The sequence below is a fragment of the Limanda limanda genome, chromosome 5 (genome assembly GCF_963576545.1).
Source record: "Limanda limanda chromosome 5, fLimLim1.1, whole genome shotgun sequence".
NCBI classification, from domain to species: Eukaryota; Metazoa; Chordata; class Actinopteri; order Pleuronectiformes; family Pleuronectidae; genus Limanda; species Limanda limanda.
In genome coordinates this window covers 28,704,052-28,719,815 of record NC_083640.1, presented here as the reverse complement: position 1 = coordinate 28,719,815, position 15,764 = coordinate 28,704,052, and the positions used below count along the sequence as shown (strand labels likewise).

The 15,764-nt window shown below is 44.2% G+C and overlaps 1 protein-coding gene across 1 annotated transcript in view; it reads right to left on the bottom strand.

The window, feature by feature from the left end:
• The window catches only part of cacna1ba (calcium channel, voltage-dependent, N type, alpha 1B subunit, a), a 125,108-nt gene that overhangs the window by 36,453 nt on the left and 72,891 nt on the right, over nt 1-15,764 (bottom strand). Inside the window, exons 20-27 of the mRNA XM_061071017.1 lie at nt 14,241-15,014; nt 6,620-6,807; nt 6,266-6,386; nt 5,466-5,595; nt 4,916-4,975; nt 4,224-4,330; nt 3,751-3,762; nt 660-680 (exon numbers count right to left, since the gene is read on the bottom strand). Of these exons, the coding sequence (XP_060927000.1) occupies nt 660-680; nt 3,751-3,762; nt 4,224-4,330; nt 4,916-4,975; nt 5,466-5,595; nt 6,266-6,386; nt 6,620-6,807; nt 14,241-15,014 (1,413 nt within the window). The remainder of the gene's footprint in view (nt 1-659; nt 681-3,750; nt 3,763-4,223; nt 4,331-4,915; nt 4,976-5,465; nt 5,596-6,265; nt 6,387-6,619; nt 6,808-14,240; nt 15,015-15,764) is intronic.

The following is a 15,764-nucleotide window of genomic DNA, read 5'->3' as shown; positions in this document are numbered from 1 at the left end:
AACTGACAACAAGTTTCCACCTTTGCCTGTATAGATAACCCCATGCACAGTTGCGTGTGTACTATGAGGGCTGGAAGGCCTTACATGTTATTACTGACGCACTACTGAAGTGATTGCAGACTGTACAGGCTGAAGAGGGATGTAGTGAGCAAAGATAGATTGACCAACAGAAAAGGAACCGTCTAAGACACACTGACCTCTCAATGACACGTTTCATTCCGTGATGCAATATTAATTATTTGTCTGTACAGCAGTATTTCAAACCACACTTCTAACTCGGATTGAAACTGTATGTTATTATCATTATCAAAACAATTATCTAGCTCCTTTAAAGAGCTCTCTTGAAGCAAGAATACAAAACGATATTGCCAAAAAGGCAATTTAGCATTTTGGAATGAAATGTCTAAAACCATTGGTTGTTTTTTTCAGGGGGTGAGGCAGGTTTCAGTTGAAAACCTTCAGACAGAGGTTACTGTTGTTTTAAAAAAGCATATAATTTCATTGCGTATGGGTTTAATATATTTTACATGAAGCTGATCTACGTTTATGAAGAATGGCAGTTAGATGGGTTCAATTTGGGGGAGAAGGGTTAAGGTAAGGTATGGGTAAAGAGTGAGGGATTGGGGAGGTGGTGGGGGTGGCATAGGAGGGTTCCCCACCTGGTCACACCTTGTTGCGATCTACTTGGGGGAAAACAGTGGTAAAACAAGATACAGCACATTTATGGATGCTTCATACATACAAACAAAAGAGAGCATATGTTTGCATCAGATGACAACACAATAGTTTTCATTAATGAAACCATGTAAAGTTGTATATTTTGGTTGGTAGCAGACAACAGCACGAGTAAATCCCATTAAAGACTAGACTCCATTATGGGGTTCTACAATAGTATATTTGCCATATGAGGAGAAGACAGAAGGTGTGATTGGATGCTTTATGAGCCTGTTATTTTTGAAGTATCACAAATAACTGAAGTAAACACAAATCATAACTACTGGTAATTTAAACAGGTACTTGTTCTATAATTGCTCTCTGCTACAACTTCTGAGTATCAACCAAAAAAATTGCAAATGCCACGAAGGGCCTTAAGAGAGATCTTCTAAATAACAATACTAAGACTACTAATAAAACAAATATAAATATTATCCAAGCCCTGAAATCAGGTCATCACTAGCATCTGAAGCTGACATTAAAAGACAATTGTGCACTTTGCAGCATCACACATGAAATGTGCAAAACAGCTGCTGACTGAGCTCAACACTTTAGAGGTTCAAGTAGGTGAGATGACACATTCACATGGTTTGGATGGAGATGCTATGGTTGGCTGTTCTTGCCGCAGGCAGTACATCAAATGGATGATAGACAGCTCCAGGGACATGCACAGTGAGGGAATGACAGCTGTCAATCAAACGAAACTTTTTGTCTGTAACTGATGATATGGACGGGACCTGGAGCAAAAGAGCTTTTGCAAATAATTTGTTTGACTTAAAGTTGCCCTGCTGATGATTCTTGTATTTTGGACTTAGGAACAGTTCAAGAATCGCAGCAAAAGCGCTCTTTAATAAATAAATAAATAAGACATTATGAAATTATAAAATCTAGAGTAAATACAGAGAAAATATTTTTAGATTTGATTTTCTAATAATGATGAAAGCTTGTTTATTTCAGGCAGAGCTATACAGTCTCAAAATTTCCAGCTAGAAATTGTCGACTTTCCAGATGCAAAATTGCTGTGTGAGACTTTGTCCCCTGCAGCTAGTTAGCTACATTTAGCTCTGTGAGGCTGTCTCCTGACTTTGTAATGTTTCAAGATCACAAATTTTCAAAACAAGAATATTGTAAAAGGGTCTTATACAAGAAAATTCATGATAACATAGAGGTTAAAGATATGCATTCCTTTTAAGAAGTCAATGTAAATCCAGTTTATCCATATATTAAGAAAAGCCTTCAGACATTGTTCTTGATGTCAGACTTGTTAGCTTGTGTTCTTGCTCGTATAACCTTACAAGTGGAAGGACTTTTCGGATGAGCATGAATTGAGGTCTTTGGCAAAGTGTCTATATCTTGGGTCGGGTTGGTTGAGGTTGCTAAGTAGTGTAGTAACATCCAGGACCAGCTTTAGCACAGTTATATGTACTATACTGTGGATGTACCACTCTTAAATGGAATAAGGCGTTTCTTTAACATGACCTCCAACCCCACAAACTAATTAGGTTATTTAATCCTACGCTAACTCATCACTGCGGTAGATTTCCATAGGGGTTACCACGATAGATTGTAAAGTGTGTTTCATAATGTCCAATTTATGAAATACTGAAAACTAAAACATGTAGAAATCTTGAAATTGTGCTGATTTAATATTATTCACAAATGCTGTTCAGCACAGGTTTAGAACAAAACTATAAAAATAACGCTCTGGCTGTACCACAATACAATTGGTGTATTGCTCCATCCGCAGAATGATGCTGAGTCTGGCAGATACAGGCTAGTGTAGAATAAAGTGCATGTAAATGGAAATGATGTGATAATATGCTCTTGGGCATTCATTAAAAACAGATAGCGAACATCATACATGTCATACAGTCTTTCTAATATGCATGCTAAGATCACAGGGAAGACTGATGTTCCCTGAGATGCACTCATGCCCTCCGACAGCAGCTCGGTTGTTACATTAGCAAACCTCTGCTGAATTAATAATAGAGGATGTGAAATTGATGGTATCATACCATTCCATGCAGAGCTTTGTCGAGGCAAAGTGCTTATGAAAATTCCTCCCATCGGAGGCTTGAGAAAGATAAGGATGATGAACTCGCAGGCGACATGCCCCTCTATAACAGAGGAGGCTATGGAGGAATGACCTTTAGCCAAGCACATGAGGGTCAAGTGCGGTAAGGCCTTGGATGATGGACGAGATGGAAAGTGCCCCAGACACACTGCAAATAACACCCATCCTCACAAGCAATTTCACTTCATATACCGCATGTCTTACAGTCTTTTCAAGGATAAATTTACCTTTACAGCTGATAGTGCTGCATTTTGTCATTCTGAGCTAACTTTGAAGATGAGGTGCTTGTCCACTGACAGTGGCCATTAGATCAGAATTCAATGCCATGTGTATTGTTTTGAGAAAGAAATCACATGGTTTCACTCAGGGAATAGGGCACTGGCATATTGGTTTCTCAGTTCCAAATGATGCACAGTAATTATATTGAGAGCACAAAACAAACATCTTTCTGATTCAATTTCTTCTTTGATTTGCTTTTCTCTTCAGATTTTAACTTATGTGTGAACAAAATCCATCCATCAATCTACACCGCGCATCCTTTGAGAGTAGCAGGAGGGCTGGAGTCATGCACAATAATCAATTTGCAAATACAAATTTTTGTACTCATGAATGTCAATTGCCGTATTGCCGTAAATAGAATTCCATACAAATGAGGGAAGAGGTTTAGTATGAATGGTCACACCCAACAGATTAGCTCCTACTCTCAATTATTACAGGAAATCTCTAAAAAAGGAATTGGGTTGATGTTTTCTTTAAATTGAATTGGATTTTCATTCATATATACCAAACAAATAGTTGTCACTAGAAAATGCAGGAGACCTGAATAAATGTAAAGACATGAGACTGAATATGTGAGGAAATTACTTGTTTTTGCAGTGTAAGCCATGTATGTTTTATCTTGCACATACATATACAAACAATGACACAGTCAAGCAAGGTGAGAGAGATAGAGGAGGCATTACCCCATGAAGCTCCTGCAAACGATCCCAGCACAGAAACAGGGAGAGGATCATGTCAATAAACACACTGCACAAGACCCCAACACACACACATATTATAGTCACCCAAACACATCATATAAATGGTTATATTTTACAATTCTAGCTCTGTATACTCAAACAGAGCCCTTTAACAGATAATTACAGCGTAATACAACTTTATGTTCAGCCATCCAACCTGGGAAGGGTCTAATATTATTGTATTAAGAACAGGTTACTGGTAAGTAGCCTTCGGGTTAATGGTTAAATATACAGTTTATTTTCTATTTAACATTGGCAGGTTTCAGCCCATCACAGTCCAAATAATACATCAACTATCATTGCAGGTTTGTATATACTGTACATTAAAGATTACAGCTGTATGAACCAAATCAGAGTGATTAACAACTTAGAGAGCTGTTTTTTAATGACAAAAAGGATGGAGGTTTTGAACTTACGAATATGCAAAAGCCACCAGCGCCCCACTGACCACTATGAAGTCCAGAATGTTCCACAGGTCTCTGAAGTAGGCTCCAGGATGAAGCAGTAGGCCCAGGTCCACCATCTGAGCCAAATACACCACTGTTATGTCTTTTATTTTATTTTTCATTTTATTCTCAGATGTATAATCCTAACCCTGACCCTCTCAGTCAGAGATTCCTCCTGGCTCTGCTTGATGGTATAGAAACAGGAGCATTGGATTATAAGCAGTAGATTAAGCCAGAGGAGATATATGCTTTGAAAATCATCGGCCTCATGTATTAATGTTACATCACAAATATGACAAAAGGTTATTTTCCTACATTTTTCCTTCTGCACCTTTAAAGGAATGAAACATCAATAACTGGTGATGCCCTGCTGATGACCTCTTAGGTTTAACACAGCTGGGGGGGGATTCTTTTTTGTTTTGTTTTTCAATTAACGGCACTGATGAAGGTGCTGCAGGAGGCAATACTCAGCAGGTTAAATGCCAACCTGTTCAAAAAATTATAACAAGGCCATTTTGTTTGATTAATCAGTGGATAGACAGCAAACAATAATCGCAATGTCCTCTCGGAATTCATCACTCAGATCCTTTTAGTTCATATACAGTTCTACACTGGAAGTGTACTGAAAGTCAAAGAAAAAATGATGGTGAAAAATGGTTTACCTTGATCACCAGTTCAAAAGTGAAAACACCAGTGAAGACGTAATCCAGATATTTAAGCACCTGCAAAAAACACATTTAATTGTTACTGAATATGTAAACATGCATAATAATCCAGTGTGACATATTGAGTTTGAAAGTATTGAGCACCAGGATAAAGAATTTACTGGGGAAAGATGTTGATTTTCTGATTACTCAACAGGTACATTTTAACTAGAAGTCCTTGCATTTCCAACTTTTCCCAGGAACTAGGAACCTTTTCAGGAACTTGTTTGTTCTTATTGAGTTTTCAGCTTAATGAGAAAAAAAGCAAGTTAAATAAATGAAGATCTCCCCTGATCTTCAGACCTCAGTGGAATTGCAGGTTAGCAGCAGGAAGCTTAAAAGTTCCTGGGACTACATGAGATTAAAGTTCCTGGGACAATTTGTCAAAACTCAGTATAGCATGCCGGACTCCACAAAAGTTTTTATAAAAAGAAACACTTCTTATCTCAGTTTTGTTGGCATGGATTTAAAGTGCATTACATACAGTTATGTGCATTGTAATTCTTACGTTGTTGCGAGGGGCATTTGTCCAGACAGGGTCCTCTGCTGCCAAAGCGATACTGCTCATAGTAATGACCACTAGGATTGACATCTCAAAATAACGCAGGGTCACAATGTAGTGACACAACCGCCTCACCCTGAGAATGGAAAGGCAGAGACAATTACTGAGGGAGAGGTACAAACTGTGAGCTTAAGACACAGATATATCAAAGATTGCATTATTGCATACTTATTTTCTAAAACCCTCACATACTATAAGTCTAAGGTAAGGATTAAGATAAAGCAACACTGTCACCTGGGAATCAGGGGAAATTGTTTAACAAAAACAAATCTTAAGGCTTATAATGACACCAAGTTGACCAAAACCTTACTTTTTCACTCAAATACAAATTTAAGATGCAGTTCACAATTGTAGCTGCCAATTTAACTTGAGGAACTACAATAACAATGCATAAAATCTGACCTTTTCAGTTTTCAGTCCAGATAATGATACTGATACTTGGCCTTTGGGTACCAATCTATTCTAAGTAATTAAAGCTCTATGTCTCAGTGTGTGGAGGAGACTGAGAGCATCCTTTTATATGGAAGGCAACATCAGGTTTGAGTTACCATTAGTAACGTGTTCTCTTTTTTACCTGTTCTATATGTTTTGTATCTGTGCTGCTGCCTATCTTGACCAGGTCTCCCTTGAAAAAGAGATTCTTAATCTCAATGGTACTTTCCTGATTAAATAATAGTTAAATCAAACAAAGCAAAAAAAGGTCCTTCAAAAAGGTGAAAATGGGGTAAGAGGTTGAGGAGACTCACGGATTGGTCCGTCCAAAGATGAACATGGAACTGTAAGGCAGGATGGGTCTGGGTCCACTTTGACCCAGATCCTCCAGGGTCTTCTCATTCATGGGCATTGTCTCAGAGTCAATACTGTTCACTGGGAAGACAGATGGTTCAATTCCATCAATATACCTGTCAGAGTGTCAATGATAAGCAGTCCACAACATCCATCACATCTATTGTCCTAGAATGAATATGGATCTCTTCCTCCACATCTTATCAACACAGAACTTGTACTTGTTTTAACCGTCACTATGAGCAGACACCTTCAACATATTGGCTGAGAGGGAACACATCTAAGTCATATTATGTGTGCAACTTGATACTAACTTTGTATGAGGGTGGTCTCTCCAGGTGGACAGGCAACCTTCACAGGAGGAATGTGGCTGGACGTTTGGTCCGTTTTTCTCACATTCCGCTGGTTGTCGGAGTCCTCTGGTCGGTCAGGAGGCCAGTCGCCCCCCCCAGAGCCCTGCTGGGGTGAGATGGCTAGGGACTCCCCCTCTGAGTCCCCAAACCTATCCCATAAACAGAGATAACATCTTGTGAGGGGCCACCACAGTTAGCTTGGACTGGGGATAGGCCCAGTCACCAAATTATACTTGTTAACATAAAGCCCCCAGCCTTCTTTAGTATATTAGAATATAAAATAGAATGCTATAATGCTTTTTATGAGAGTAGATTTTCTCAAACTAATGTTATTCTGAACTATCCATGAATCCTTCTCTTCATTGTGTTCATATTTTCATTATGTTCCTTTTAACAATATACTGTAGGGGGCAGGTGATTATACAGAATTCACCAAAGACGGTTTGCACTAATGTTGTTTTCACACTTACACACATGGTAAGGAGCTGTGGGGTTACCAAGGTAACGAGTGCACTGGGGATGGTTAAAAGCGGATGTTTTGGTGGCGCCCGGAAGTCTCTGTGATTGATTTGTTTGTAAAAATAAACGCACGCCGAGAGGCGCACAAACTAGAAGATCTCCGGATACCATTATTCCCTCGACTCCTACAATACACTCATTATAAGTGAGATGTTATTCTGCATGGAATATTATTAGTTCAGGCTCCAGAAATCTGAATTTTGTATGATATGTATATGGGTCCTCTTGTTTGAGACTAAAAGCTAAATTTATTCCTTATGCCCCAGACAGATTCAAGAAAATAAACAAGTGTTATATTGTTAGTTGTAAATTATATGCACATTACTTTGTTTGTGTGTATTTCTTCTTGGATGCATGTGATGAATCAAGAATAATAAAACTGCAATGATATTTAGGTGTCAACTGTGTTTGTTGTGTCTGATTTGAATTTTCCTCAATGAGGTGATCCATCCATTTTAGCATCAGATCATGCAGAGGTGACTCTTCTTATGCAGCCACTTGGCAAAACTGGTATATCTTGAACCCGGAGGTTAAATCCAAGTTTAATACTGTATAAAAGTGAAATTATTATCATGAGAACAGGTTATATTATTCCAGGAAATACATATTCCTTCAGCCACATCCCAGGGGATAGCCTAAGAAACACTTAAGGCCTCTCTGAGGGGATTTATAATTTACTATGCTTCCAACATAAAAGGCAACAGAGATCTTTCACCTTGAAAGAGGAGTGAAGACAGCTGAGAACAAATATCTAAAATGTGAGAGGATAATCTGTGCAATCTTTCTCAGCTTAAGTATAAATACAACACACATTATTGTCCTTGACTAGGGATGTACATTTTGAATAGTTTTTCTCACTAATAGCCAATGCTTGTTAACCGACCATAAACCGTTAACAGAAAACATAAAAACAGCTGGAGACACATTCAAACAAAGTAGAACCGACTTTTAGGCCTACATAGTGTTTCTATTAATTGTCACACCGCGGTGAGATCATGTCTTGTTTTGTGTTTTTTGTCACGTCATTTCCGGTTTTATTTTGAAAAGTAACTCTCCTCTCGTTTCAGGTCACTTGCCCTTCCTCATGTGTCACCGGTCTGATCGTCTCCCCTGATTCCTGATTGTGTCCACCTGTTCCCTTTTCCCCCATGTGTTCATATAGTCTGCGTCTCCCTTTGTCTTGTGCCAGTGTGTCGTCGTAAGTCGTCATCCCAGCCCGTGCCAGAGTCATAGTCGTCGTTTTTGCTTAGCCTCGTGCTTATTGATTTACCTCATTGAGTGATTATTCTTTGTAGCCCTTTTTTCAGTGTTAAGTCTTAGTTAGGTTATAGAATGAAGTTTTGATTTTCCTCCTTTTGGAGCGCTTTTGTTTCATTGCTATTTTGTATTTTCTATATTAAGAAAGCGTTTTCCTCTTTTTGAGCGACTTTATTTTTGTACTTTAGTTTCCTCTGTGTGGAGGTGTGAATAAAACATTCTCCGAACACATCCGCTCTGCGTCTGAGTCCTGCCTTTCGCCCGGCCTGACAGTACACACTGGCCAGTATGGACTCAGCAGAGGAACACCCGGTGGCGGCGATCCTGCAAGCCCAGGAATCACGGATATCTCGTCAGGAAGAGTTCCAGGCAGCCATGGCAGCAAGCCTTAACTTCCTATCGGACCAAGTGCAGCGTCTCGTCGATCATTCCGTTCCACCGCCAGATCCACCCACCGTGCCTGTGGTCCCAGCAGCCCCCACTCCAGCTCCGGCGGTGCCCGGCTTCGGACCAGTAATGAGACTGGCATCCCCAGAACGTTTTTCAGGAGAACCGGGTCAGTGTAAACCATTTTTGATTGACTGCTCAATCCATTATGAACACACGCCACATGCCTTTCCCACAGACAGATCTAAGATTGCCTTCATGATCTCCCACCTGACGGGGAGAGCTCGGGCATGGGCCACAGCCGAGTGGGCGCGTGATTCTCCCCTCTGCAGCTCACTGGCAGAGTTTAAGGCAGCTCTCCAGAGAACTTTTGACCCGGTCTCATCCGCCCGTGAAAAAGCCCGGGAGCTGAGTGGAGTGAAGCAAGGCAACAACTCGGTATGTGACTATGCCATCCATTTTCGCACCCTGGCGGCGGAGAGCGGATGGAACTCCACCGCACTTTTTGACATTTTTTTGAAAGGATTAGCTGTTCCCATCCGAGAGCTGTTGGTTCCCCTGGATCTTCCCTCCGACCTGGATTCGCTGATCGCGCTCGCCATCAGAACCGACAACCGGCTACGTGAGCTTCACCCTTCGGCACGGAGCAGACCGGGGGGCACGGGGAGGTTTCCCACAGCCTCCGCCTCGGAGATCCCGTTACCACCGGGATTACGTTCACACTCCCCCACGCCCAGAGGAGAGGAGCCCATGCAACTGGGGCGCGCACGACTCTCAGGGGAGGAACGAAAGCGGCGACAACAGGAAGGTCGCTGTTTTTACTGTGGGGAGACGGGACATCTTGTTGTTGTCTGCCCAGCCAGACGGTCTACCAGGGTGAGTAACTCCAAGACCTCACGTCCCGCTCCCCGGAGCCTCACGAACGTTAAAATAATACACCACGCTGTCACTACAGAAATTAGAGTGCTCATAGACTCTGGGGCTGACGAGAGCTTTATGGACTGGGGGTTAGCCAAGAGACTCGGGCTGAAAACTGAACTTTTAGAGAGACCCATCAAAGCCAAGGATCTTAATGAAAATGACTTGTTTACCATCACTCATGCCACAGAGCCAGTAGAACTTCACCTTCACAACCATCAGGAATCCATGACCTTTTTTTTGTTTAATTCATCTAGTCATGCTTTAATTTTGGGATTTCCATGGCTGCTTCGCCACAATCCTCACATTGATTGGAGATCTGGGGAAATTATGGGCTGGGGAAAAGACTGTGAGAGCCGATGTATTGATGCCAGGGAGGTAACCATGCTTAACATTGTCTCTGCTGATTCCCCTGCAGACCCTGAATATCCCGATGTAAGCTCCGTCCCTTCATGCTATCTTCACCTTAAAGAGGTGTTCAACAAGTCCAAGGCGCAGTCACTCCCTCCACACCGTCCCTACGACTGCGTCATTGACCTCATTCCCGGCTCCACCATCCCCAGGGGACGCATATATTCAATCTCAGGACCAGAAAAAGAGGCCATGAGAGATTACATAGACTCATCACTGAAGGCAGGGCTAATACGTCCCTCCTCGTCTCCAGCAGGTGCCGGTTTCTTTTTTGTGGGAAAGAAAGATGGTTCATTACGGCCATGCATAGACTACAGCCCATTAAATGACATTACAATAAAAAACCGTTACCCTCTACCCCTCATGTCATCGGTTTTTGATCAAATACAGCAGGCCAAGATATTCACAAAGCTTGATTTACGCAATGCTTATTATTTGGTCAGAATAAAGGAGGGAGATGAATGGAAAACAGGGTTTAATACACCCAGCGGACACTACGAGTATTTGGTCATGCCCTTCGGACTCACTAACGCACCCGCGGTTTTTCAGGCCATGATCAATGACGTCCTTCGGGACTTTTTAGACCAGTTCGTTTACGTCTACATAGATGATATATTGATTTACTCCTCTGATTTGGAATCTCACCAGGCTCACGTGACCCAGGTTCTCCAAAGGCTCCTAGAGCATAAGCTTTTTGTCAAGGCTGAAAAAAGCGAATTTCACGCCAGCACCATCTCGTTCCTGGGCTTTATTGTGGCCCCTGGGAAAGTACAGATGGACCCGGCTAAGATAAGTGCTGTCGCTGATTGGCCCACACCCGATGGCCGCAAGAAGCTTCAGCAATTCCTCGGATTTGCTAACTTCTATAGGCGGTTCATCAGGGGCTTCAGCGCTATAGCTGCTCCGCTACATGCATTAACCTCTTCCAAGGTGCGTTTTCTTTGGTCTCCAGAGGCGCAGGCGGCTTTTCAGGAGCTTAAACGCCGCTTCACCACCGCTCCGATCCTCACCATGCCGGACCCACAGCGGCAGTTTGTGGTGGAGGTAGACGCCTCCAACGAGGGGATCGGGGCCATCCTCTCTCAAAGATCGCAGCAGGACGGTAAGATGCACCCATGTGCTTATTTGTCCCGGCGGCTGTCAAAGGCGGAACGAAACTATGATGTCGGAAACAGGGAACTGCTCGCAGTCAAGGTGGCGTTAGAAGAGTGGCGTCATTGGTTAGAGGGGGCCAGCCAGCCGTTTCTAGTGTGGACGGATCACAAGAACTTGGAGTACATACGTCAAGCTAAGCGACTTAATTCTCGCCAGGCCAGGTGGGCGCTGTTTTTTAACCGCTTTTCTTTTTCCCTCTCTTACAGGCCGGGGTCCCGGAACGTCAAGCCGGATATTCTGTCTCGACTCTTTGACCCCGAGCCTGTTGCCAAGGTGCCTGAACCCCTCCTCCCACTGTCCTGTGTGGTTGGAGCTGTAACTTGGCAAATAGAAAAGGTGGTGAAGCTGGCCAATGGTGTAGCCCTGCCACCTAGTGGGTGCCCTGAAAATAAGTTGTATGTTCCGGCCGATCTGCGCTCACAGGTGATCCACTGGGCTCACACCTCGCCGCTTTTCTGTCATCCGGGAGTCAGGCGGACTATGTTCGCCATCTCCCGGAGGTTCTGGTGGCCATCTATGGAGCCGGAGGTCCGGGAGTACGTCGAGGCTTGCTCGGTCTGCGCCCGCAATAAATCCTCCACCGGATCTCGTATGGGACTGCTCCATCCACTTCCCATTCCCTCTCGGCCTTGGTCAGACATCTCCCTGGATTTCGTCACGGGGCTCCCAACCTCTCAAGGTAACACCACGGTCCTGACCGTGGTGGACCGTTTTTCCAAGATGGTTAGATTTATTGCCTTACCTAAACTCCCATCAGCCAGTGAAACAGCAGAAATCATGCTCAACCACATATTTAAAATCCATGGTTTTCCAAAAGACATTGTTTCCGACCGAGGGCCCCAGTTTGCCTCCAGATTCTGGAAGGAGTTCTGTAAGCTCATCGGAGCCAAAGTAAGCCTGACGTCGGGATACCATCCGGAGGCTAACGGCCAGACCGAGCGGCTCAACCAGCAGCTGGAGACCGGCCTCCGGTGTCTTGTGTCACAGAACCCCGCTACATGGAGCAAACACCTGGTCTGGGTGGAGTATGCACACAACACACTCCCCACATCTGCCACAGGATTCACCCCTTTTAAATGTGTGTTTGGCTACGAGCCCCCTCTCTTCGCAGACAATGAGCCGGAGGTTTCAGTTCCCTCTGCCCATGCCTTATTCCGCCGCTGCCGCCGCATCTGGGCAGCCGCAAGACAGGTGCTCATCAGACAAGGAGATCGGATGAAAAGAGCGGCCGACCGCAGAAGGAGACCGGCGCCGGACTACCAGCCCGGCCAGAGAGTGTGGCTCTCTGCCAAAGACCTGAACCTCAAAGTGCCATCGAAGAAACTAGCACCTCGGTTTGTGGGCCCTTTCCCCATCTCACAAATCATTAGTCCTGCTGCTGTACGCCTTCGCCTGCCCCGATCCCTGCGCGTCCACCCCACCTTCCACGTCAGCCAGGTCAAGCCCGTGAAAGACAGCCCCCTCGTTCCAGCAGTCAAACCCCCTCCGCCTCCTGAAATGGTGGACGGTGGTCCGGTCTATAAAGTCAAGCAGCTGCTGGCTGTACGGAGCCGGGGCCGGGGAAAGCAGTTTTTGGTAGACTGGGAGGGTTATGGTCCTGAAGAGAGACTGTGGGTTCCATCCCGACACATAGTGGACCAAACCCTCATTGAGGACTTCTACCGCGATCACCCGGAGCAACCTGGACCGTCAGGATGTCGGTCCTAGAGGGGGGGGCTCTGTCACACCGCGGTGAGATCATGTCTTGTTTTGTTTTTTTTGTCACGTCATTTCCGGTTTTATTTTGAAAAGTAACTCTCCTCTCGTTTCAGGTCACTTGCCCTTCCTCATGTGTCACCGGTCTGATCGTCTCCCCTGATTCCTGATTGTGTCCACCTGTTCCCTTTTCCCCCATGTGTTCATATAGTCTGCGTCTCCCTTTGTCTTGTGCCAGTGTGTCGTCGTAAGTCGTCATCCCAGCCCGTGCCAGAGTCATAGTCGTCGTTTTTGCTTAGCCTCGTGCTTATTGATTTACCTCATTGAGTGATTATTCTTTGTAGCCCTTTTTTCAGTGTTAAGTCTTAGTTAGGTTATAGAATGAAGTTTTGATTTTCCTCCTTTTGGAGCGCTTTTGTTTCATTGCTATTTTGTATTTTCTATATTAAGAAAGCGTTTTCCTCTTTTTGAGCGACTTTATTTTTGTACTTTAGTTTCCTCTGTGTGGAGGTGTGAATAAAACATTCTCCGAACACATCCGCTCTGCGTCTGAGTCCTGCCTTTCGCCCGGCCTGACATTAATTACCTAAACCATGGTGGTCCACCATCATCTCATTTGTCATGTCACAATTTCATACTGATCTAAGTCCTTTTTTACACTTCTCATATTAACTCTCAAATTGTGTTTTGCACTTCTGCTTCCCTACAGAGCTGTGTGCAGCACTGTTTGCTCCACTGTCACGCTCTCTCTCATCCACGTCTGGCACGGTCGTACTACCCATCGGCAGTACCAGGAAAAATCGCTGCATCGGTGGCCCTGTTGTCATAAAGTATCCCCAACACTTGGTAGGTATGCAGACCTCAACATAGCATCTGTCCCTTGTTAATCTGGTGCATATGCATGGGTATTGTGCATGTTGTGGTGGGTAATCACAAAAGGTATCCATGCTGTGGGGTAAAGTTACAGATCATTCTCTTAGACTGCAGCCCTGTCTTTATATGCTGAGAAGAAGTGCATAGAGGGAGGTACTCATTTTGGGGGCAGTTTAGGGATATGCAACTTCTGCTGTAGCATTATGACTACGGTACTGGACACAGTTATCTCTCTCCACCCAACGCTTTGGTGTAGAAGCACATGTTTATCTTCCTTTGCCTATCTTTGTACCTCTTTGTCCCCAAATGCTCAGTCTCATCCAATGCTGACCTTGACCATTGGTTTTGATTTTCCGATCATTTTTACCTGTGACCATTGGTCTTCTCTTTGTCGTTGGAATCCTCTCCCTCAGCTGTGGATTGGCCCCTAGAACCATGAGTCCGATGCCTCCTCTTCTCTCCATTATCCCCACTCTCTCCTCTGGAATTCCTATCCCCATCCCTGTTTGAAGAACGCCCTTCTTTGTGCCGGGATCTTCTTTCTGCCTTCCCACCACTGCTCACTGTCCCATTGCCCCCTCGGGCCTGCCGATGTGAATGATGATGGCGATGCTCTCTCTCACTTGTGACCCCTCCACCTCCGCTGTCCTCCACCGAGCTCTGATGCTGATGCTTCCTGCCTCCCTCTCGGCTGTGGGATCTCTCAGTCTTTCCCTCTTTGCCCCGGCTCCCGTCGTGGTCTTTGGAGCGACTGTGATGGACGTGGTGCTTCCCACCAGTGTCACCATTATCATTTGTCTCCTCTTTCGTTCTGATCCGGTCCCTGTCTTTGTGCCGGTGATGACGACGATTCTGGTGAGGCAAAGGGTCTGCAGTCTCAGCCTCTTCTAGCACGCAGGACTTATGATGGTGGTGCTGGTGATCGCCCAGCAAAGGCCCATCATGGGGCTCAACAAGCAGTGGCCGGTCGTGGTGGGTCTTCATGTCGGGCCGGATGTTTAGTGCCGAGGACAGACGGAGACGCTCCTCAGGCTCCAGCTCATTGTACAGGGCCTCACAGCCAGGCCGATTCTGCCTCCTCAGCTGGTTGGTCCTCTGCTCCCACACCGACATCGTCTTCATCGACTTCTGCTGCTCCTTACTGGGGGAGGGACAGAAGAACCACACAAATAAGAACCACTGGAACATTGATATTACAATATAAATCTCTAATATAACTATTTTCACCACCCTCTATTTTGATGTCAGTGCCAAAGATAGGATATATGAATTCCCAATGGATACACTGACAGGCATGGTTTCCTGTGAGATGTGGCACATTGAGCATGTACTTTATACTTCATGATTCCATGGTACATAAAACCAGCAGTATGTTTCACTTTACATCTCATGATAACACACATAGTCCCTACATGCTGTGATGAGTTACAGTATGACCAAGGTGCAATGGAGCTTTCAACACAGCCAACCACTGGGTCATTTATCAAAGTGTGGAGAGCGCTCATCCATGGATATGCCTGAACAAAGGCCAAACATGGCCACATCACCATGCTTTGACATGCGACTGCTTTCTGTCCATGTGTGTGTTTAAAACCGAGTTATGGAATGGCTGAATTCATGCATTTCTAATATTATGTGAACTCAAAAAGTTTGCATGATTTTAAAGTGGAGGGTTACATGTAGTGTATTTTTTATTGTGTCATTTCATCAAATATTTTGATCTGTCTTTGCAAAGATTTGCAGGAAATAACTTTATTCCATGTTCTCTTTACTTGGTCCTTTTCTTCACTCTCACGTTCTGCATAGTATACGTAGCACACTGCACGACACTCTTTAAGAACTTCAGCTAAGAAGTGGATGGACAGCATTTTACTGGAGCCACTGAATGAAA